The 26,407-nt window shown below is 38.3% G+C and overlaps 1 protein-coding gene across 2 annotated transcripts in view; it reads right to left on the reverse strand.

Moving 5' to 3' along the window:
* GPR156 (G protein-coupled receptor 156) overlaps positions 1–26,407 on the reverse strand; it is a 112,975-nt gene that overhangs the window by 52,976 nt on the left and 33,592 nt on the right. For both annotated transcript variants that reach the window (XR_012507151.1, XM_010970862.3), the window contains exons 2-3: positions 21,888–22,359; positions 21,552–21,688 (exon numbers count right to left, since the gene is read on the reverse strand). Coding sequence is in view for 1 of the 2 variants with exons in the window: in XM_010970862.3 (XP_010969164.2) it covers positions 21,552–21,688; positions 21,888–21,983 (233 nt within the window). In the remaining variant the exon portion in view is untranslated. The remainder of the gene's footprint in view (positions 1–21,551; positions 21,689–21,887; positions 22,360–26,407) is intronic.

Raw genomic sequence — 26,407 nt, forward strand, 5'->3', positions numbered from 1 at the left:
GACAGAAGGATGGTCAGAATTGGGGCTCAAATGATGGCCAAAGAGGTTAGACCAGAAGAGTTTGAATACAGGAGTCCAGGCAGAATCATAAAATTAAGATACATAAACCAGATGCTGGGAGCATGAAAGGAAGAACAAGCAGTGGTAATTTAGAGATTGAACATGCAAGGATGTCTAGAACAAGGAGACCATTTTGAGGACAAGAAATACATAAAGAATTAATAAAACAGTAAACTGTGAGTGAGAATCAAAGTCCATCAAGCAGGGTCAAGGAGTTCAGGAAATTAGCAGAGGACCCAGTGAGTGAGGGGTGGCACCAGAAAGGGGGGTACACTACAGGCTAGTGTAGATGTCTAGGAGTCTGGCAGGCAGCAAGCCACCAGAAAGAAATGAACAGACTCTAAGTAGGTACTGGCTGTTCCCCGTTAGCCTCTGCTCTGGAGCGTGCTGATTTGATAGAGAGAAGGGGAAAATGAAAATAGATAGGCCAGACCCAAGAAATTTGTACTGGATTCTGGAGCTGACTCCCAACATCCAAAAGGGTGTGGCTGCTTTGATTTCCATCCAGGTTGGTGTCAATACTGCCCTGGGTTGGATTTGAATGAGGCTGCAGGGATATCTACCCCCCATGCTTGGGGTCCAGACGTGTTAGTTACGGTCTGAGAGTTACCAGTGGTGCCTGCTATAAAATGAATTTAGTACTAATTTAGGCCACTTATATTCTTGTGCCTAGAGCCAAAGTATGCCCAGATTCCAGGCGTAGGACTAAACTGATAGTTGGAAGTTAAGTGGGGGTGGGGAGGGCAGTTACAAAAAGAAGGGTACAGAGGTTAGAAGACAATCAGTTCCTTGCAATCCTAGGCTGTATGGTCATGATACTGATCTAATGTAAATTTCTCAGGATGGAAAATAATTGTCCAGCTGTTACATAAACAATATTACCAGTTTGTTTTTCTTTTCTCTCTTTCTTCTTCTTTTAAACAGTTTGGAGCGTCTAAGTACAGATGTATAGAAAAAACAACATGTTTCTAGAGAATTATATTCACAGACAAGCTTCTCTAATTTGCCAGTTCTTCTCTGCTGAGGCATGTTTTCCAGCAAACAAAATGCACTAATAAATCTATCAGAGACAGAAAGGCAGGGGGGACAGCTGCAGCCGCAGCATCCAGGAGTGACAATGATTAATTCCTACATCTGCTCAGCCAGAGAGAAACAAAGGTCACTGTGCACAGATTAGCATCCTGATCACCACCTCCTCCCAACACACACACACACACACACACACACACACATGCCCGAGTGACAATAGCATGTTTATCCATTGATCATGGCAAAATTCAAAATGTCTGAAAAATTTCTACTATCTGAAAACCTCCCTCCCCCTAGAAAGCAAGCTCTTTAGTGAGATAAAGATGGAAGAAGGAATAGAATAGGATCAGAAATAGATTAATGTCAGATTACTGTCTAATCTTGTTAACATCCAAATTAAGTGAAAATATGATGCTCAGCTACATTTACAAAAGCAGGAAACAGGAAATTTTAGAACAAATCCTAATACAGTAATTTGATCAAAGTAAGAAAGGCTATTATGGTGAAGCACTTGAACACACGTGGACATTTGGCACAATGTAAAGAAGGTATTTAGATGTTGACTCTTTGTCCTCATGCTCAACAGTCCCCTGAAGACACAGCCACCGCCTAGTCAAGGCTCCTACACTTGTAGATATCCCTGAGAGGATGGCTTTAAAAATACCTTTCCTACCCAAGATGATTTTTTTAAGTGTATAAATTATAAATGTTTAGTTCACTGAATTATCACAAACAAAATATCTATGTAACTATCACCCAAGTCAAAAGAAAGAACATTTCAACACCCTAAAACCTCCACTCATAATGATTACTCTTTTCTTCCTTCCTCAAGGTAAACCACTATCTTGACTTTTAATACCATACTTTAGTTATGCCTGCTTTTAAACTTTATTTAAGTTAGGGGAATCATATAGTACATGTTCTTTTGTGGCTGGCTTTTTAAATTTGATGTTATTTCTGAAATTTGACCCTGTTGCCGGGTGTTAACTGTAACTTGCTTCATTTGCATTGAACAGTATTTCAATGCAAGAATATACTATAACTTATTTATTCTTTCTACTACTGAAGGACATTTGGGGTGATTGCAAATAATGTTACTGTGAATATTCTTTATATAACTTTTGGACTAAATGTGCATACATTTTCCATGGGAATAATTTCTTAGTAGATTTGCTGGATCACAAGGTATATGAATAGTTAATGTTAGAAAATATACCATATAAGATAAATAAGTACTAGGGATATAATGTACAGCATAAGAAATATGACTAACACTGCTATATGTTATATATGGAAGTTGTTAATAGAGTAAATCCTAAGAGTTCTCATTGCAAGGAAAAGTTTTTTTCCAATTTCTTTAATTTTGTTTCTATGAGATGATGCATGGTCACTAAATTTACTGTGATCATCATTTCATGATGTATGTAAGTCAAATCATTATGCCGCACACCTTAAACTTATACAGTGCTTATGCAGTCAATTATATCTCAATAACACCGGAAGAAAAAATTTTTCACAGGAAAAAAAAAGACATGCCAAATTATTTTCCAAAGTGGTTGTACCAACTTGCCTTCTCACTCTGAGCAGATAAGAATTTCATAGCTTCACATCCTTATAGTAACATTATCTTTAAAAACTTAAGACATTTGGTGTGTATCTCATAGTTTAAATTTGTTTTTCCCCAGCCATAGGCAACTGCTTAATCCACCTGCTGTCTCTACAGATTTATCTTTTCTGGACATTTTATATAAATGGAATCATACAATATATAGCCTTTTGTGATTGTCTTCCTTCATTTAACATGTTTTGAAGGTTCATCCATGTTGTATCATGAATCAGGACTTCATTCTTTCTTATTGTGGAATACCAGCTCATAAATGGATATACCATTTCATTTATCTAATCATCAGCTGATGGACATTTGGGTTGTTTCTGCTTTTGGGCTACTACAAATAATGCTGCTATGAACATGTACACATTTTTGTGTGGCTATATGTTCTCATTTTCTTTAGTATATACCTTTAGCTTTCTTGATAGCATTCTTTGAAGCACACATTTTAATGACATTGAATGTATTTATTTTTCTTTTGTTGCTTGTGCTTTTGGTGTTGTTTACTGAATATCCTCTTGACAAACAGAAATTAATTTTCTGTGTTTATCAGTGGTGCCATAAGAAAGTCTTATGTGATTCACCTTTGCATTTATAGTAAAACTATCAATTTTATCCTTCAATGTCCAAGATATAAAACCTAAAGTGAGAATTTTTTTTAGAGAATAATATTAAGAAATAGTTTTGCCTCTACTAATAAACTAGTATGTATCCTCCTTTTGGATGTTTCCCTTTTTGCCTTTTTAGGAAACTCAAAGGTAATTTTTAAAACTTTTGGTGAAGAAAAATATGTATAAAGAGAAGTGCAAGTTCAGGCCAAGATGGTGGAGTAGGAAGAACCTCTCTCAGGCACATCAAAATTATAACTACTTACAGAGCAACTTTTGACGAGAAAGACTAGAATCTAGCAGAAAAGGTCTTCCACAAACTAAAGATATAAAGAAGGAACCACAATGAGATGAGTAGGAGGGGCAGAGTCATGGTATTGCTAAGACCCCAGGTGGGTGATCCACAAGTGGAGGATAATTACAATTGCAGAAGTTCTTCCCAAGCAGCAGTGGGTTTGAGCATCACACCAGGCTCCACGGCCTGTACTGGGAAAACAAGCCCTTGGAACATCTGGCCTGATGGCTAGCAGGGCTTACTTTCAGGAGGCCAAGAAGGCTATGGGAAATAGGGAATCCACACTTAAAGGGCACACACAAACTCTCACATGCTCCAGGACCCAGTGCAGAAGTAGTAATCTGAAAGGGGCCTGGGTCAGACTCACATGCTGATCTTGGAGAGGCTCCTAGAGAGGCAGGAGGTGACTGAAACTCTTCCTGGGGATATAGACATTGGTGGCAGCCATTTCTGGGAGCTCGCCCTACCACATGGACACTGGTGCTGGCAAAGGCCATTACGGAATCATCCCTCTAGCTTATTAGCACCAGGATCCAGCCCCACCCACCAATGCATAGGTGCTAGCCCTTCAGCCAGAGACCCTGGGGCCCAACTCCACCCACCAGTGGCAGGTACCAGCCCCAGGACCCCTGCCCCCAACCCTGTGCCCTGGTCCCACCCATCAGTAATTTGGTAGCCTCAGGAAAAGTCTCACACACCAGTGGGCAGGCACCAGCCCCAGGACCCCCTGGCCCCAGCCATACCCTCCAGTGGACAGACATCAGCCCTAGGATTACCACAGCCCTGCAGTCTGCCATGCAGGACCCAGCCTATCCACCAGTAGGCTAGCACCAGCCCTACGATGCCCTTGGCCCTGGTCCTGCCCATTAGTAAGCCAACATCACCTCTGAGACACCTTGGGCCCCTCAGCCAGCCACCTTGGGATCTAGCCTACTAATGGGCTGACATAAGCTTCTGGACACCTTGGACCCTGTAGCCAGCTGCAGTGTCAAGAACCAACCCTATCCACCAGCAGGTCAACACCAGCTCCAGGGCACCCAGGGCCCTGCAGCCAGAGATCCTAGGACCCGGCTCTGACTGCAGTGGGCCAGTACTATCCCAGGACCCCAGCTTCACTCACCAAAGGGTGGAAACCAGCCCCAGAACCATTGCTGCCCTGTAACCTGCCTTTGTCAGGACCAAGCCAACACACCAGCAGACCAGGACTAGCCCCAGGAACCCCCCCCAACCTCCCCCAGGCCCTAGCCCTGCCCACCAGCAGGCCAACACCAGCTCTGGGATACCTCGGGCACCTCAGCCAGAGACCACCCCTGCCCCTGGAATCCCGTTCCAACCACCAACAGGCTAATATCAGCCCCGAGACACCTTGGTCTCTTCAGCCAGCCACCCTGGGATGTAGCCCCACTCACCAGCGGGCCAGCACCATCTTTGAGACACATCGGAATCCAAAGCCAGCAGTGTCAAGAACTGACCCAACCCACCAGCGGGGCAACACTACTAGATCCAGGAAGCCCAGCCCTGCAACCATACAAGGGAACTCCCGTGACGCTATCAACTGACTTTTCAGCAGAAACTCTGCAGGCCAAAAGGGAGTGGCACAATATACTTAAAATGACGAAAAGGAAAAACTTTTTAGAGAATACTGGGCAAGGTTTTCCTTCAGATTTAATGGAGAGATAAAAAGTTTTACAGATAGGCAAAAGCTATAAGAGTTCAGCACCACCAGAAAAGCTTTACAGTAAATGTTAAAGGTGGGGAGGGTATAGCTCAGTGGTAGAAAGTGTGCTTAGCATGCATAAGGTGCTGGGTTCAATCCCCAGTACCTCCATTAAAATAAATAAGTAAATAAATAAACCTAATTACTCCCCCCCAAAAACCCCAAAATACAATAAATGTTTAAGAGACTTCCCTAAGTGAAAAAGAAAAGGCCACAACTAGAAATATATAATTACAAAAGGAAAAAGTTCACTGATAAAGGCAAATATATAGTAAAGGCTGTAAATCAATCATATACAAAGCTAGTAGGAAAGTTAAAAGACCGAAGAAGTAAAACTATTTATATCCACAATAAGTAGTTAAGGGATACACAAAACAAAGAGATGAGAAAAATGATGTCAAAAACAGTAATCATGAGGGGAGGAGAGTACAAATGCAGGGTTGTTAAAATGTGTTTGAAATTAAGAGATCAGCAGCTTAAAATAATCATATATAGAGAGAGATAGATTGCTATACATAAACTTCACGGTAACCACAAAACAAAAATCTGATACACACACAAAAAAGAGAAAGAAACATAACACTAAAGCTAGTCATCAAATCAAAAGGGAAGAGAACAAAAGAAGAAAGGAACAAAGAAAAACTACTGAAGAAACCCCCAAACAATTAACAAAATGGCAGTAAGCACATACCTATCAATAATTAAGTGAAAATGGACTAAATGCTCCAATCAAGAGACATGGAGTGGCTAAATATGTTGCCTACAAGTGACTCATTTCAGATTTAAAGACACATAACTGAGAGCAAGGGGATGGAAAAAGGTATTCCATGCAAATGGAATCAAATGAAAGCTGGGGTAGCAATACTTACATCAGACAAAATAGACTTTAAAACAAAGACTGTAACAAGAGACAAAGAAGGACATTACAAGAAGAAGATATAACAATTGTGGATATATATGTTCCCAACATAGGACAACCAAAATATAAAAAGCAATTGTTAACAGACATAAAAGGGAGAAATTGACGGTAATACAATAATAGTAGAGGACTTTAACACCCCACTTACATCAATGGACAGATCATCTAGACAGAAAATCAATGAAGAAGCACTGACCTTAAATGATACATTAGATCAAATGGATATATATGTGTGTGTGTATGTGTGTGTGTGTGTGTGTGTGTGTGTGTGTGTGTGTGTAAACATTCCATCAAAAAACAGCAGAATACAAATTTTTTCAAATATACATGGAACATTCTCTTGGATAGATTACTTGCTAGACCACAAGACAAGTCTCAGTAAATTTAAGAAAATTGAAATCACATCAAGCATCTTTTCCAACCACAACACTGTGAGACTAGAAATCAGTAACAAGAAAAAAGATGCACAAAACATAAACACATGGAAGCTAAACAGCATGCTACTAAACCACCAAAGGATCACTGAAGAAATCAAAGAAAAAAGTTAAAAAACCTAGAAACAAATAAAAATAAAAACACAATGATCTAAAATCTATAGGATGCATCAAAGCAGTTCTAAGAGGGAAGTTTATAGTGATACAAGCTTACATCTGGAAATAAGAAAAATATCAAATAAAGAACCCAAACTTACACCTAGAGAAACTAGAAAAAGAGTAACAAATAAAACCCAAAGTTAGTATAAGGAAAGAAATCATAAAGATCAAATGAGAAATAAATGAAATAGAGACTAAAAATATACACATATATATATATATGTATAGAAAAGAGAAATGAAACTAACAGCTGGTTCTTTGAAAAGATAAACAAAATTGATAAATCTTTAGCCAGACTCATCAAGAAAAAAAGAGAGGGTCCAAATCAATAAATCAGTAATGAAAAAGGAGAAGTTACAACCAACACCACAGAAATACACAGGATCCTAAGAGATGACTAAGAACAGCTATACATCAATAAGATGGACAACCTAGCAGAAATGGACAAATATCTATAAATGTACAATCTCCCAAGACTGAACCAGGAAGAAATAGAAAATATGAACAGACCAATTACCAGTAATGAAATTAAATCAGTAATAAAAAATACCAACAAAAGTCCAGGACCAGATGACTTCACAGGTGAATTCTACCAAACATAGAAGAGTTAACACTTATCATTCTGAAACTATTCTAAAAAACTGCAGAGGAAGTAATGCTTCTGAACTCATTATACAAGGCCAGCATCACTCTACACCAAAACCAGACAGAGATATCACACACACACAAAAGAAAATTACATGCCAATATCACTGATGAATATAGATGCAAAAATTCCCAATAAAATATTAGCAAACACTACATTAAAAGGATCATACACCATGATCAAGTGGGATTTATCCCAGGGATGCAAGGGTTTTTTCAGTATTTGCAAATCAATCAATGTGATATACCACATTAACAAACTGAAGAATAAAAATCATATGATTTTATCAATAGATGCAGTAAAAACTTTTGATAAAATTCAGCATCCATTTACAAAAAAAACTCTCCACAAAGTGTGTATAGAGGGAACATACTTCAACATAATAAAGGCTGTATTTGATAAGCCCAAAGCCAACATCATACTCAACAGTGAAAAGCTGAAAGCATTTCCTCTAAGATCAAGAACAAGACCAGGACGCCCTCTCTCACCACTTCTATTGAACATAGTATTGAAACTCCTAGCCACAACCATCAGACAAGAAAAGAAATGAAAGGAATCCAAGTTGGAAAGGAAGAAGTAAAATGTTGACTGTTTGCAATGACAGAATATTATACACAGAAAATCCTAAAGACACCACCAAAACCCAACTAGGGTTCATCAATGAATTTGGTAAAGTTGCAGGATACAAAATTAATATACAGAAACCTGCTACATTTCTATACACTAACAATAAACTATCGGAAAGAGAAACTAAGGAAACAATCCCATTTACCATTGCTTAAAAAAACAAACAAACCTAGGAATCTAACTAAGGAGACAAAAGACTTGCTCTGAAAACTGTAAGACAATGATGAATAAAACTGAAGATGATACAAACAGATGGAAAGATACACTGTGTTCATGGACTGGAAGAATTAATATTGTTAAAAATGACCATACTACCCAAGGCAATCTACAGATTCAATGCAATCCCTATCAAAATACCAATGGCAACTAGAACAAATAATTTTAAAATTTGTATGGGAGCACAGAAGAACTTGAACAGCCAAAACAATCTTGAGAAAGAACAGAACTGGAGGATCATGCTCCCTGGCTTCAGACTATACTACAAAGCTACAGTAATCAAAAGAGTATGGTACTGGCACAAAAACAGACACATGGATCAATGGAACAGGATAAAAAGCCCAAAACTAAGCCCACACACTTATAGTCAAATACAACAAAGGAGGTAAGAATATACAATGGAGAAAAGACAGTCTCTTCAATAAGTGATGTTGGGAAATCTGGACAGCTACATGTAACAGAATGAAATTAGAACATTCTCTAACACTATATAGAAAAATAAACTCAAAATGGATTAAGATATAATGTAAGACTGGATACTATAAAAATCCTAAAAGAAAACATAGGTAGAACACTCTGACATAAATCACAGCAATATTTTTTTGGATCTGTATCCTTAGGAAAAGCAAAACTAAACAATGGGATCTAATTAAACTTAAAAGCTTTGCACAGCAAGGGAAACCACTGACAAACTGAAAAGGCATTCTACTGAATGGGAGAAAATATTCGTAAATATTTGCAAATGATATGACCGATAATGGGTTAATATCCAAAATATATAAAACAGCTCATACAATGCAATATCAAAAAAATAGCCTAATTAAAAAATGGGCAGAAGACCTGAGTAGACATTTTCCCAAAGAAAACATTCACATGGCCAAGAGGCACATGAAAAGATGCTCAACATTGCTAATCATTAGAGAAATGCAAATCAAAACCACAATGAGATATCACCTCACACTTGTCAGAATGGCTACTGTCAAAAGACCACAGATAGCAAATATTGGCAAATATGTGGAGAAAGGGAACCTTTGTACACTATTGGTGGGAATGTAAATTGGTACAGTCACAGTGGTAAACAGTATAGAGGTTCCTCAAGAAACTAAAAACAGAACTATTATATGACCCAGCCATTCCACTCATTGAGTATATATCTGAAGAAAATGAAAACACTAATTTGAAAAGGTATATAAGCACACCAATGTTCATGGCAGCATTATTAACCATAGCCAAGATACAGAAGCAACCTAAGCATCCATCAGCAGATGAATGAATAAAGAAGATGTGGTACATGTACACAATGGAATACTACTCAGTCACAAAAAAGAATGAAATAATGCCATTTGCAACAACATGGATGGGCCTGGAGGATACTATTCTTAGTGAAATAAGTCAGAGAAAGACAAATACTATACATTATCACTTATATGTGGAATCTAAAAAATAAAACTAATGAATATAAGAAAACAAAAAGAGCTTCACAGGTTTAGAGAACAAAGTAGTGGTTACCAGTGGGGAGAGAGAACAGGATAGGAGCAAGGCAGGGGAATGGGATTAAGAGGTACAAACTTCTATACATAAAATAAATAAGCTACAACGATATATTCTATAGCACAGGGAATATAGTCAATGTTTTATAATAACTCTAAATGGAGTATAAACCATAAAAAATTTGAATCAATATGTTGTACATCTGAAATTAATACAATATTATAAATCAACCATACCACAGTAAAAAAAGAAAAGTGTATATATTATAAGTGTACAGTTCAGCAAATTTGGAGAAACTGACACACTTATGCAAACAGCATGCAGGTCAAGAAATAAACATTACCAGTGTCCCAGAAGCCTTTTGCATGGTCCCTTGGGTCATTATGCTCCCCAAACTCTTCCCTCAACCTCCAGGGTAACCACTATCCTGACATCTAACACAATAGATTAGTTTCACCTGGTTTTATATTTCATATAAAGTGAAATCATATACAGTACAATCTTTGTACTTGGCTTCTTTTGCTCAACATTATCTTGGTGAGAGTCATCCATATTGCTGCAGGTAGTCAGATTGTTTACTCTCATGGTTGTGTAGTAGCCAGTGTATCCACTACGATGTATTTAAACATTAAATGGTTGATGGACAGTTGAGTAGTTTCCAGTTTGGGCCTATTATAAACAGTGCTGATAAGAACATTCTAGTACATGTATTTTGGTGAATACATACATGCAATTTTTGCTGGAACTTCTGTGACTCAGGGTATGAATATGTTCAGGTTTAATAGATTCTGAACAGCTTTCTAAAGTCATTGTTACAGTTTATACTCCCACAACAATGCATGAGAATTCCAGATGCTCCCAGTCCTTCCGAACACTTGGTTTTTCAGCCTTTTTTATTGTAGACAGTCAAGTGAGTATGGAGTGTGAGCTCCTTGTGCATTTATTGTGCATTTCCCTGATGCCTAAGTTGAGTACTTCTTCATTTGTTTATTGGCTACCTGGATATATTCCTTTGTGAAGGGGGTGTTCATATCTTTTGCTCATTTAAAATTGTGTTCTCCATGTTTTTCTTATTAACTCACATCCTTTATTCTGGATAAAAATCTTTTAATGATACATGCATTGTGAATATATTCTCCCATTCTATGGCTTACTTTTCCCCTTTCTTAGTGGTCTTTTAGTGAATAGAAGATGGTTTTTGATATTTATGTAAAGCAATTTAACAACCTTTCTTTTATGAATAGTACTTTTTGTGTTCTATTTAACACGTTTAAGTTCTTGAAAATATTCTTGAAAATTCTTGAAAATATTCTCTTCCATTATATTCCTGAAGCTGTTTGACTTTTACATTTAGATCTGTAGTCCACCTGCAGATGATTTTGTTGAGGTAGGATTCAAGTTGCATATTTTCCCCATAAGGATAGCCAACTGACCCTGCACCATTTATTAAAAAGTGTCTATGTATGCTTGGCTCCATTTCTGGGTTCTGTCTGTTCTGTTCCATTGGTCTATTTGTCTACCCCTGCCCCAATAGCACACTTAAACTGTTGTAATTGCTAGCTTTATAATAAATCTTAAAATCCAAGAGGAAATTCTCTCACCTAGTCCATCTTTTCCCAGGATATTTTTGGTCCTTTGAATTTCCATATAAATTTGAGAATCAATTTCTTGAGTTTCACCAAAAAAGAAAAAAAAATTGGAATTTTTTTTTGCAATTATATTGACTCCATATATCAATCTGGAGAAATTATATCTTTACAATATTGAGTATTCTGCTACAGAAAGATAAAATATCCTTTACTTATTTAGAACTCCTTTAAGTTCCTTCAAAAATATTTTATGATTTTCCATGTAGACATACTGCATATCTTATCCTAGTGTATTAATCAGGGTTCAATTAGAGAAACAGAACAAGTAGGTGATATATGGATTTGTCACAGACAACTGGCTTATGCAATTTCAGGGGCTGGTTAAGCTTAAATTTCATTTTTAGCCACTTCTGCTCTTGAGTCATCACACCCCAAGGAGCATGCTTTTATTCTTTTATTTAAGGGGGGGCTATGATACTTTTGAATGTTAAAGGTCTGTTCTCAATAAAGCAGCCAGTTTTCCCATTGAGTGTAAGTCAGACCATGTCGTTTCTCAGTTTCAAACCCTACAATGGCAACACCTGGAGTAAATACCAAAGTCATTACATTGATCTACAATATGCACAGCATCTGGCCCCTGTTACCTCTCTGACCCCATATTCTCCTATTCTTTGCCTCATTTTCTCTACTCCAGCCACACTGGCCTCCTTGCTTTCCTTGAACACTAGGTATGTTTTTACCCCAGGGCCTTTGCATATTCTGTTCCCTTTGCTTGGAACAGTCTTTACCCCATGACTTATTTCTTATGCCTTTCGATCTATATTCAAATGTTACCTCCTCAGTGAGATATTCCCTGGCTAAACGCTACAATAGCAGCTACTACCCTGATATTCCCCATTCACTTTCCCTGTTTTACTTCTCTTTTCTGCACTTATCACTAACATTCCATTTATTTGACAATTTATTTTATTTATTTATTGCCTGCTCACCCCTCTAAGAAAGCAAGGTCCATAAGGGAAGGGAACTTTTGCCTACTTTGTTCTTTGATATAATCCCCATACCAGAACAGTATCTGATATACTGTTAGTAATTCAATAAATATTGTTAAAACAACAGACACATTTGTAACAACCTAATTATGAGAAGGGATTCTAAAAGTATGGAACTCTGTGGCCAACAGGGGATCAAGAACAGACAGATTTTAGAGGTAAGACAAGACAAAAAGGATAGTTTAGAGTGAAGGAGAACTGGAAATCTGGGGCTTCAGATGTCAGTCCTTGGGCTCTTGAATGGAGCAACCACTAGGAGGGAGAAAAAAGAACAGTGGAAAGCAACTGCTTATCTATGGCACAATTTTATGTAGAATTGATACGTACTAAAGTTAAAGAATAAAAATGGCTGTCCTCTAAGAACTTAACCTTTATTGTCATAGTCAATATTCCAGGACATTTAATTTGTTCATTCAGGAAACATGGAGTATAATCCAGGCACAATGAAGATGCAAAGATCAATATGATGTGGCCCTAACTCAAGGAGTTCATTATCTGGTAAGAGAGACAGAGCCCCCCTCCACCCAATCCAGTAAGCTGTGATGGGGTAATGGCATGTCTATCTACAATAGTGGGTACACAAAGGAGGGTGTGTCTACTTCATCTAGAAATGATACTATTTTAGGTTTGACTGCAGCATGAAAGGATTTTGTAGAAACTACTCCTATGCATTGATCCTGACCCTGCCTCATTAAATTCTGCTGACTCACACACATTGCATCCCACAGCCAGTACCCAAGAAAGACCTCATCTCTATTCACAATTCTAGATCTCTTCACCTCATTTCTGCTCTGCATCTCTCTTCCAGCACCGTTCCTGCATGGCAGTGGCCTCTGACCTCTCGATAAACCACCTATTTTTGGCTCTATGCTCAATCCTTTGGATGTGATGACTGATACAATTTTTTCCAGCTATGAACCTTAACTTTCTTTTTGGATAAGGCTTTGCAGGATCTGTTCCTGATCACTCTGCTTATTCACTTCTTAGCCCTGCCACACTATTCCCAAATGGAACTATATAGATGGCATTTATTCTAGGCCTGACTGGCTCCCCTTCTTCCTTCTTGGCCAATTACCATCAAACTGAGGCTTATAGAGAAGATCCCAGAAATCCTTATAGGGCACAGTATGAGTGAAAACTTTGCTGCAGCCAACAGGATCAGAACTGCTTTTCTTTTTCTGTCACCTTCCTTTCAGCTCCAATTACTCAAACCACACAGAAGACAGACTTGAAACAATCAATATGAAAGGAGCACAGCTCCTATCCCTGCAGCAAGGCATTATTTTTTGAAAAGCTATTTTAAAAAACCAGAATATACTTTTTGGACTTGCTCATGTTTTTCCACCCAGGTGGTGCCTTTGAAGCTCTAATGAACCTTAATCACATTTTACATAGTATCCTGAACACAGTAAGTGTTCAGCTCAGTAAGTATTTATTATTTACATTGATAAATAAACCCCACTCAGGGGATAATATAAAGCTTTCAGGTATGGAAAGAACAAAGAAAAGATAAGGATGAGTCTAATCCTTCTCAAAAGTGTGGAGATACTGAGGTCTTTTCATGATAATGAAAAATAACATGAAATCTGGGGAGTCAGAGAGATTCTCAGAAGGATACGATAATAACATCCTGGAGCACCATGACTCATATTATATGTTGGACTTTCCCAAGGCAAAGAGAACAAATAGAGCAGGGTACATGAAGTAAGTCATGAATGAGCTGCTTGAATTCACTGAACATTGAATGTAATTCAGCTCTGCCAGATTCTGCCAGAGGACTCATGCGAGGACCCTACTCAGGAAGGAGATGTGGCAGAGTGAGCTGGCCACAGGGATGGATGTTATTTCAGCCATTTACCAGCATTTGGGTTTCTGGCTGCTACTTTAGCCCAGGGTGCAGGCAGAGGAGGCAGATGCTTCCATGCAAGTTCCCAGTGCTGGAAAAGGCACTCTACCATGTGCCCTGAGCAGCTCTGCACATTCCTGCTGGGTACACCCACAGGCAGCTCTCTTTACCCAGACCACTTCTCAGGGCTGTGTTTGCAGGGAGCAACCTTGAGGGATGTGGTAACATCTCCCCTAGTCAAAGAACAGGCCTGTTATGACTCACTATACAAGTGGTGAATTCCCCAGGCTCAGGTTCCTCTCCTTTAATGGCAGCCCCTTGTGCGTGCAAGCATGATCCATCCTGGGCCCTGCATCAACCTCATGGGATGAGGGGCATGGGAACCAGCACAAATCGAACATGAAGCTCTGACTACTACTTTTTTCATGAATAATATAGTACTTTGTTTCTGACCCAAGAGTCTCGTGTCTTTTGCTAGCAGAAAGCTACAAGTAGTAACTTACACAATTCTTGTTACTCAAACTTCTTGATTTCCCAGATAGGAAAATCCCAGATACTGCGGGTTATTGTGGGAATGCTACCCTCAATTCTGAGAAGTAACAATATGTAAATAACTACCATCCACAATCATTACCACAAGTGCTGGTGAGAAAAGGTCTTAGAATAAAAGATGGTCCTTAGTCGAAGAAGTTTAGCTTCATGCAGAACTTATGACATTGCCCTCATTTTATGCAATTCAGAAGGGGCACTAGGAGAGCTTCCCTTTTGACCTGAAAGATCGGCTTTGCTTCCAGAGTTAAATTATTATGGTCCTTATTAAACTGCATGAGGAATTTAGAAAAAAAAAGAGTGCATTCTTCTGTGTCAGTAATTAATACCTACACAACTATCAGATGGGTTTCAAGTCACCTAGCAGGGTTCTTTGGAAAAGGACATCAGATACGGTGCCCATTTTCCCTCATGAGAACCTTCTCAGAAAAATAAGAATGTTTGTAGAGTATTATTTTAATAGCTTTATTGAATAAACTGGTTTTTTTCAAAGTGCATTATTTGTTAAGTTTTGATGTATGTATATACCTGTGAAATATTCACCACAGTCAAGGTAATGAACATCTCCATCACCCTCCAAAGTTTCCACATGTCCCTTGGTCATCCCTCCTTCCTACCCTTCTGTGCTACCCACCACCTGTAGGCAACCACTCATCTGATTTCTGTCACTACAGATTAGTTAACAATAGATTAATTTTCTAGAATTTTATATAACAGGTATTATATAGTATGTAGTCTTTTTTGTCTTTTTTCACTCAGCATAATTATTTTGATATTCACCTATGTTGTTTCAAGTATTAATTATTTTATTCCATTGTATGGATATACCACAATTTGTTTATCCATTCACCTGTTGATGGATATTTGTGCTATTTCTAGTTTTTGGCTATTACAAAGAAAGCTGTTATGAATATGGTATACAAGTCTTTATACAGAAATATAGTTTCATTTCTCTGAGTAAAAACCTAAGAGCAGAATGACTGGATTGTACAGTAGGCATATGTTGAACTTTTAAAGAAACTGTCAAACTGTTTTCTAAAGTGGTTGTACCATATTACCTTCCCACCAGCAGTATATGCTAACACTTGATTTAGTCAGTCTTTTAAAATTCTAACCATAGGTGTATAGTAGTATTTCATTGTGGTTTTAATTTGCATTTCCCTAATGACTAACAGTGTTAAACATCTTTTCACATGTTTATTTGCCATCCATATATCTTCTTTGGTGAAGTGTCTGTTCAAATCTTTCATTCGTTTTTTGTTGGATTGTTTCTTATTATCAAATTTTAGTGTTATTTATATATTCTGGATACAAGTTCTTTATCAGATACATGACTTGCAGATATTTCCTTCCAGTCTATGGCTTTCTTTTTATTTTCTTAAGATTCTCTTTAGAATAAAATGTTTTTAAGTTTAATGAAGTCCAATTTATCAGTGTTTTCTTTTATGGATTGTGCTTTTATTGTTGTATCTAATAAATCTTTCTTTGAGAAGTTTTACAGTGTTAGATTTTACAGGTAGGGCTATGATCCATTTTGAGGTAATTTCTGAATATAGTGCAAAATGTAGATCAAAGCTCATTTTTGCATATGGATACCCAATTGCTTCAGCACCATGTGTTGAAAAGACTCACTGTCCCTTCTCCACTGAACTGCTTTTGCACCTTTATTGAAAAGCAGTTCTCTATATATGCATAGGTTTATTCCTGGATTTTATTCTGTTCTGTTGATATATATGCTTTTCTTTACCCAATACTGAACTGTCTTAATTACTATAGCTTTGTAATGTCTTAAAATTGGGTGGTCCTAGTCCTCCAACTTTATTCTTTATTAAAGTTGTTTTGGCTCTTCTAGGTCCTTCATACTTCTGTACGAATTGTACAACCAGCTTGTCAATTTATAAAAAAGCAAAACAAAACAAAAAATGGCCAGCTGGAATTGTGACTGTGATTGGGGTTAGTCTATTAGGGAAGACTTAACAATTTTGAGTCTTCCAAACCATGAACACACTATCTCACCATTTATTTAGGATTTCTTTAATTTTTCTCAGCAATGCTTTTTGTAGTTTTCAGTGCACAAGTATTTCACATTGTTTGTAGGATTTATCCCTAAATATTTCGCATTTTTAATGATACTGTAAATGTTACTGCTTTTGATTTCACTTTTCAATTGTCTGTTTTTACTATATAAAAATATATTTGAGTTTTGTACATTGATTTTATATCCTGTAATTTGCTAAACTCATTGATTAGTTTTAATCATTAAAAAAAAAACAGATTCATTGAATTTTCTACATAGATGATCAGCTCACCTTAAGGTAAGCCATTTTAGTTCTTCCTATTTAAACTAGGTGGCTTTTATTTCTTTTTGTACTGGCTAAAACCTTTACTGTTGAATAGAAGTAGTGAGAACTGAAATCTTGTTTCTAATCATTATGGGAAAGCATTCAGTCTTTTACCATTAAAAATGGTGTTAGCTATAGGTTTTTTGTAGATGCATTTCATTAAGTTGAGGAAGTTCTTTTCTATTTCTACTTTGTTGAGTCTGGATCAGGAATGGATGTTGAATCTTGTCAAATGCTATTAAGATGGCCATTTGGTTTTCCTTCTTAGTTGGTAAATATGGTAGATTATATTGATTGACCTTTGGCTGTTAAACCAACTTTGCATTCCTAGAATAAGTCTTACGTTGTCATGATGCATTATCCTTTTGATATCTGGTTGTACTAGATTTGTTAAAATTTTGTTTAGAATTTTGAATCTATGTTCATGAATTTATAGCTTTTTTTCTCCTGTAATGTCTTTGTTAGATTTTGATATCAAGGTAATGCTGTCCTCATTAGAATGAGTTAGGAAATGCTTCCCTATTTTCAGTTTTTCAGAAGATCCTGTGTAGAACTGGTAACATTTCTACAACAATACAGGAACAGCCTAGGAGGGTGTCTCTGGGTCAAGGTCTCTCACAAGTATGCAGTCAAGGGGATCAATCATGGCTGCAGTCATCCAAGGCTCAAGTGGGCAGAAATCTACTTCCAATCTTATTCACACTGCTGTTAGCAGGCCTCAGAAGTTCTATTTTCAAGCTCACAGATGTGGCTATTAGTAAGTCTCAGGCCCTTCATGGCTAAGACTGGAAATACCTGTTCTCCGCCATGTGGGCCTCTTTACGGGGCAGCTTACAACATGGACGGTGGCTTCCCTCAGAAAAAGAGAGATCCAAGGTGGAAGCCATAGTCTTTTTGTAACCTTATCCCAGAAGTGATTAATAAGCAAGTCAGTAAGTCCAGCTTATACTCAAGACAAAGGAATTTAACAAGAGTGTGACTATGAAGAGAAAGGACTTATTGGACATCTTAGAGACTACTTACTGTAGCTTTTCATGACATTACCTTATTGTCCTTCTAATGTTTACAGAATCTTTAATGATAATACCTCTCCCTTCCTTATTTAGGTAATTATTTATTCTCTCCTTCTTTCCTCATCACTTCAGCCAAAAGTTGGTCATTCTTAATGATCTTCATAAAGAGCTTTTAATTTCACTGTTGTCTGTTTTCCATTTTATCAGTTTTCATTCTGATATTTATTATTCCTTTCTTCTGTTTATTTTGGGATTCATTTGGTTTTTGTTTTCTGTTTTGTAAAGTGGGATCTTTATTCTTTATAATATGGAGTTTGGTGCTCTAATTTCCCTTGAAGTACTGCTTTAATGGTATCCAACAAATTTTGATATGGTGTGTTTTCATTTTCATTCAGTTGAAAATACTTGTTTTCCTTTTGATTTCTTCTTTGATCATGGGTTATTTTAAAGTGTTCTTCTTAGTTTTCAAGTATTTCAGAATTTTCCAGAGACCTCTCTGTTACAGATTTCTAATTCAGTTCCATTGTGATAGAGAACATACTCTGTATGATTTGAATCCTTTTAAATTTAAGAAGACCTTTCCTATGGTCCAGAATATGATCTGTCTTGGTAAATGTTCCATGTGTACTTGAAAAGAATGTGATTGTGCTGTTGTTGGGTGTAGGATTATATGAAAGTCGATTAGGTCAAGTTGGTTGATGGTGTTGTTCAAGATCTTCTATTTCTTTACTGATTTTCTCTTGTAGACTACATTTTAAAATGTTATAAAAATGCAGTATCTGTGACTGAACTTGAACATTACTATATTATTTTTATTTTTTAATATATTTTTTTACCCTGGCACACACATGTGCATATGTGCACCCATACATGCACACACACATGCAGAGTCACAGTCACAAGTTTAGAGACCACAGAACTAGAATGAAATGAAGCATCTAATTGTGATGCTGTACCTCTGAACAAATTTTATTATTTTGGAAAGCACTTTTGAAACTGGGTTATTTTATCTTTCCTTGTCTGACCTTGTAAGCTACTTAATTGCAAAATGTGTTTTTATTCACAGTGCCTCTTAATATTTTATTCTTTATGCCAAGTCATGCTCCTGCTGCGAGCAAGACAGGCAACAAAATCTTTAATAGAATGAAAGAAATACAGGTGCTTCTACCATAACACTGTTTATAAGTGTTCCTATTTTAACAATATCTATATATCAATGCTTTAAAAACCTTGCTTTCTACAAAATAGTGTATAAAAATAATGTTATGGGAAAAATAGTTTGAAGCCATAACATTTGAAACACATTTAACTTTGTAACCAGAATACTAATAAAAATAGTAATTATCTCAATCAAAATACTAGCACTTGGTAAATGTCCACTTTCCCTTGTATATAGGATCACAGCTGATTTTTACAGCCTTAAATCTGAGAGATGTAGGTCCTCAAGGGCATTTACCTCCAATAGATAACGCTGTCACCCAAATCTGCTCTGGGTCTGTGTTTTCTTCAACAATCATTTTTAAACACAAGGGAAATGTCTTCTCTGCTTCTTCATCTACTCCTGCAGCTTCATCAGACAGCTTCATGGTGAAGGTAGGATACCAGTTCTTGAAGCCATTAAAGCAGCTGCTGCTTGCACTGCCACAGTATTCTTATCTCAACTGTGAGAAAGCTTAGCCTTGAATGTTTTAAACCATTGATTTGCTGGGAGGAAATTATATATGGACCAATGATATTGTTTTCTTATTTGCCAACTGGGTACTAATTTGTATTATAGACATGTGTTTCAGCTGCAAAGATTGTATTCCATAGTTTTCTAACTTTGAAAGGTGTGATTTTTCTAGTCATTTTCTTGGCAGCAGCTACTGTTGGGATTTAAATCTCTTTCCTCCCAGGATCACTGAAAACATATTTACTGAGCACCTACCATTTTCCAGTGTGTTCTAAATGCTGGAGACAGTGGTAAGCATGACAGACAGGGTTGCTGTGTTCCTAGACTCTACATTCTGGTGGGGGATACAGACAATAAACCTATAAATCAATAAGCATGGTAACATCAGAGAGTTACACTTACTATGAACAAAATAAAACAGGGTGCTGGGATATGGAATGAGATGCAGGGGCTGGGTGGCCATTAGGTGGAGAGGCTGTCTTAGATAAAATGATCAGGGAAGTCTCCTCTGAAGACATGACATTTGAGCCAAGACCGTAAGAGGAGAAGAAACTAGGCATGGGAAGATCTGGAGAAGATTGTCAAGCAGTGGGAACAGGAAAGGGACAGGAAGTCAAAGGCTTTAAGTTGGGAGCAGGCTTAGTGTATTTGAGGAACAGAATGAAAAGTGTCCAGGGAAGCTCAGGGTATACTCAGTGCCTCACTGAGTATACACTGAGTGTAACACCTCACTGCCATGCTGAGGTTGACCCAGCAGATCAAGTCACTGCTGTTTAACAATCCCATGTCCTCCATGCCTCAAATGGCCAGTGGCATCCCAAAATGCCTGCTAGACAGATCTGACTGACTGACCCTCGTCTGAGTGCTGAACCCAGACAATGGAGCACAACACACTTGATCACCACAGTGCTGGAATGGTGTGGGGCCAGACAAGTTTGGCATCTCTGAGGGAGCGGTTGAAGTCTGGTGTACGGTCTATCCAGAAGTCACCTGTGGGCCAGGGGGAGAAGTCTGGAGTAGGGCTTCTCAGGAGGCAGCCTGGGATAGCTGAGGCAGGATGACGGTTCACAAGTGTGGGAGTAGGAGAGACGGGTGGGCCCCGAGGGAAGGCTCGAATAGTAGTGAAGGTAAGATTCTGCAAGTCCCTTCAGAAAAGGTCATCATTGTGTTTCTTTTGTTGGTCCTGGGCGCCACAGGTACATACCTGGGTGAGCCGGTAACTTTCCAACCAGTCAGAATTGTCTAGCAGGACAGTCAGGTAGTGGGGCTGTACTATTTTTGCAGAAAACTTAGCCTACCCAGACTGGCTCCAACTGTGCCACCATAAACTTTCATGTTGCTTTGGGATATTTCTTTACATGCTCTCTGTTTTAAATACAAATACCTCATCTTCTCAGAAGGACTGTACCCTCCTTTATGAGGAGAGACGCTTCACTTCGTTCTTTGGATATCCTTGCAGCAGTTAGCACAGTCCTGGGCAAGGCCTTCCTTCTTCACAAGAGGGCACTGTACCGCAAGGCCAGCACTGCTTCAGGGGGGCTTCTCACACAGCTTCATGCCACGGTAGGACCCAGGCTTGGCTGATACCAGCTAGCAGCTCAGGGAGCCAACATGATACTAACACTCTGGGTTTCATGTTTCAGACTATGGAGGATGAGAAACTAGGCATGGGGCTGCTTACCTGTTCTTCCTGCAGCGAACTGTGAAGCCCAGAAAGAAAGCTATCAAAACAAGTCCACAGCTGAGGAAAGTCCAAACAACACCCAAGAGGGCAGGAGATAATGAAGAAACGGTCTTACTGCTGTGGTGGGAAGAGGTCTGAGAACAGAATGAAGAGAAGCTGTTAGGAATGAAGGCTGTTCAACAGATCAAACATGAACTGCCCCCAGGACCTCCAGAGCTGGGACACACATGTCCTGCAGAAGCATTTCCTCCTTGTCCTCCTCCCCCTGCCACTACCACCATCATAATAACAACAACATGTGTATCTGTGCAGCCCTGACAGCTGCTCACTTACAATTGTTGTCCTGCAGAGATCATGAAGGGGTCTCCGATCCAGCTCCTGACCAGGAAAACCATCACACAATTCAGAGCAGTTTATTTCAGGCTCCATGTCATCACATGCCCCTCTTGATATGTGCTTATTCACAGTCTTGGTTACCCGCTGGTAGGTAACCAGCAGATCTTTGACGAAAACACAAGAGCAATCCAAATCTTTTCTTCAGAGGTGCCATTTTGGAGCTGGCTCCAGGCTCAAAATCTGGGATGAACAACTCATTCAGGTGGAAGCAACAGCCTATTTCACTAGGCTCCTTCATCAGACACCCTCCAGGCTCTCCTGGTCCCCTGCTGCCAGTGCATACCACTAAGAGTGGGCATCTTAGTCACCATTAGGTTGTACCAAGCGATGATGCTGGCTTGCCACCAGATGGCAGTCACTGCTCCAAGTACTCTCACACGGGTCCAGAAGGAGAGGAAAGCAATTAAACCTGTTAACAAACAAATGTTATGTATATAACACATACAAATAAACACAAACATACATAAATGCGTAAGTGGTTTATTACAGAGGTTTAAAAACCTTTTATACATTTTAACTGTACAGTTATAGTTTTATTATATATGGTTGTATACTTTATAACAGTTTTAAAATATAGTATAGGTTGAAATAAACATATTCTAAAACCTCTTCAATAAACAATACTTTAAAAACAAAACCAAAGCACATCTAACAAACTATAGATATAAAGCTCTACAGTCCCTCTTCAGATCCTTTTTATGACTCAGTACTATAAAAACTTAAGATGTATGAGGCACATCTTCCTTTTTTCCCTACTAGGAACCCCCTGCCTTCCCAAGATCTTTCCATGCAACTCAGGGCTTAAGCTCTATCTGATTCTGGGTGGTGGGGGGCCCAGGTGCCCCATGCTGTCCACGTGCATTGTCTGTTGGTTGGTCCCGAGAGCTCTTGTTCGCTCAGTGAATGGAGGAGCATTCTATGTCCAGTCAGCTGGGGTCACAAAAGACTCCATAGAACGATTTGCCAGGAGTGTTTTGCGTTTGTTTTTAAACTGTTAGACTGCCAGAAGTGGGATAGGCTACTGAGGTAATAAGAAGAGAAACTGAGGGTTCTAGGGAGTCCCACAGAGTGAGTGAGTGGCCAGAGCATGGTGTTACTTCTCTCAGAAGATGACTGCAATGTGAATACTGTGATCTAAAAAGAAGCTCTACCTTGCAGAACAAAAGTAGAAATGCAGAAAGGCTCAAATTAGCTCTGACGGAAAAGGCAGACATGTCCCTAATTCTTCAAAGCAATCTACCCCTTAACAGAGAAACAGATTTGAAATTTTATCAGGGGGAGTTTAAAAGAGGATGCCGCTTCTGCTTTGTGTTTCTGAAACAGCTTAGCACAGTTTTCTTTTATTGTGGAGGAAAATTGGAAGAGAAAAAAAAATCAATTATTATTATTTCAATAGCCACTGAATATAGGACTTGTGTTTAAGCCAGAACAATAGTGGCAGGTGTAGAATGCCCTCTTTGGATTCTGCACACTTAGACATGAACAATACAGCACCAGGTGCTGCCCATATATTGGCCTCTCATATCTTCCTGAATTATTTACCAGGCTCATTACAATGAAATCTCAAGAGAACTAAAAGCCACTATCTCCTGTCAAGACATTTAAATTCTTGTGCAGTCTGATCAGATTACTGAATGCAAAATTAAATAAATATGAAAACATGACGATCTGCATCCTAGTTTAGTTGAAATTTTAATTGCCGAAAAGACAATTTTTTTTTCCTTTTTTAAAAGTTAGACATTCCCTATTGTGCCTTGTAGCGCAGAACAATACTGCAAGCCACAGGGAGGACTATCCTGTATGATAGATTGAAAGATATGTTTTTCCTATATTAATCATACTGGCAAATAATTACACTGATATTTAAATCATTGTTAAGTCCCTGTTTGTATATCCTTACATCATATAGATGTGTGTGTATGTGTGTATAAAACCTCTTTTTGTTCTCACAATAGTGTCTGTGAGGTAAACAAGACCATTCCTCATTTTCACATAAGGAAACTGAAGAGCAGAGAAGTGAAGAAACCTGCTCCAAATTTTCAGAGGAGGACTCGAATCCAGGGGTTTACAGTGCAAGGTCAATGTCCTTCTAGTACACACCCTACATGGGGCAGACACTCTGGACTGACCACTCCCAGGAAGACATCAAATGGCCTGTTAGGTTTCTTCATGTTTAGTTCCCAGAGCTTCACATCTATGAGTTCCCTGGAGTATGACACACAATAGTGTGTGCATACCAGTACTTCTCAACTGGGGCAATAATGTACCTCCAGGGGACATTTGGCAATGTCTGGAGACACTATGATTGTCAAAACTGAGAGAAGGGTGATACTGACGTCTAGTTGGTAGAGGCCAGGGATGCTGTTAAACATCCTACAATTCATAGGATGGTCCAAACAACAAAGACTTACCCAGCCCCGAATGTCAATAATACTAAGGTAGAGAAATCCAGCATAGTGGTCAACACTATGGATCCTAGAAGGGCTAACAACCTTAAGCCCAAATCATCTTTGGGAAATTTTGTGAACATGATGGATTGTCCATCTGAACATCAATTTCTGGGGGATAAATTTCTGAGTACATTCCAAAGGACCCTTGGACAGAGTGAACTCACTGGTATGGAACTTTGAGTGTTATGCCCCACTTTGGTCCAAGGATATCTAGTGTAGGAATTTTATAAACTGATACTAGGCTCCCCCATGGGGCAGATATTCACAGAGATTCACACATAAGGAGCTGGTGAAACAAGGAATGGCTTAGTCATTGAGAGGAGAGAGTTGAATGATTTCAAAAACAGTGTTGAGTGACTGGGAAAGTGGGTGGGAAGTAGTGTGCACAGCGGGTAATGGTGAGGCATCTGACCATAAGATAGATACAGAATCCAAGGCACAAGGAGAAACATCTGCCAGTCTCCTCCAAGAGCAACCTCCCTTCCCCCTCCCACACACAGCCTATAGAGGCAAACGTCTAGTCCACAGATAGTAGCACACACACGGTCAGACATTGTGGGGCTTCCTTCTCCTTCCCCTTCCCCTTCCCCTTCTCCTCCTTCTTCTTTTTTTTGATGGTGGGGAGGTAATTAGGTTTATTTACATATTTATTTTTGGAGGAGGTACTGGGGATTGAACACGGGATCTCATGCATGCTAAGCATGTGCTCTACCACATGAGCTATACCCTCCCCCTTATCCTATTCTTCTACAAATTAGTTCTGATTGTTGAAAACCTAGTCCTGCAATTACTGTCCTCTAAAAAGTTGTTTCTCAGTTGGTATAACGTCTGCTTCTGTTCATGAAGAATTAAACTACTTTTGGAATTGGCTTCCTGCTGTAAACAACTTGAAAATCAGGCAAAATATCTGAAACAACTCTTTTCAGACACTGGATAATAGATAGTTCAGGACTTTGGAAAGCAAATGAGGTGAACCTACAATTTTATATATATATATATATATATATAATGAAATATAAATGAAATATAAATAAATATTCTTTCAATGACTATAATTCATCCCAAGTTACTGCCTGAAAAGTTTCCAGGCCATAGTACAAGGAGGAAAACCCAAAGAGAACCTAGAAATCTTGCTAAGGTAAGGAGAATAGACTAGATTTAAGAACATCAAGGCAAACAGAATTTGTGAAGCAGAGTAATAAAGAAGAGGGAGAGCAAAGAGAGAGAGTGCTTTGGAAATTTGCAGGGGATCCTCTTAGTCTTTTTCTAAGTATTAATCTAGGCATGAGTGAGAAAAACTACTTGAGGTGAAAGAAAGAACCACAGGTAGGCAGTAGCTAAACAATTTCTGGAGTTCATACAGGGCTGTAAATGTGTTCCCATCAGCCAGAGTGGAGAGACCTCATAATATATAGGACATTGGATAGAATCCTCAGAAAAAAATGGAACTAAATTAACCCTAGACTAGAAATTACTCCAGACCTTCTCTAATAACACTTAAAAGTAAGGCTTAAAAGGATCAAATTAGTCTCAAAAAACTCAATTGCATTCCAGGACAAAACCCAATGTTCTTTAAAGGAATATAACAAAATCCAGCATTCAAGAACATAAAATCCAAAATGTCCATCATCCAATAAAAAAATTACCAGGCAAGTAAAGAAGCAAAAAATAAAACCTATTCCATGCAAATGGAAAAGCCAGAAAAGCAGGTGTAGCAGTACTGATTTCAGACAAAATAGACTTTAAAACAAAGGCCATAAAGAAAGATAAGAAGGACATTTTATAATGATTAAAGGAGTGATACGAGAGAGGCTATCACACTCGTTAATATATATGCACCCAATATAGGAGCACCTAAGTACATAAAACAATTACTAACAGAGATAAAGGGGGATATTGATGGGAATACAATCATTGTTGGAGATTTTAACACCACATTAACATCACTAGACAGATCTTCCAGACAGAAAATAAATAAAGCAACAGAGAAATTAAATAATACAATAG

This window comes from Camelus bactrianus, chromosome 1, assembly GCF_048773025.1.
Source record: "Camelus bactrianus isolate YW-2024 breed Bactrian camel chromosome 1, ASM4877302v1, whole genome shotgun sequence".
In the NCBI taxonomy this organism is placed as follows: domain Eukaryota; kingdom Metazoa; phylum Chordata; class Mammalia; order Artiodactyla; family Camelidae; genus Camelus; species Camelus bactrianus.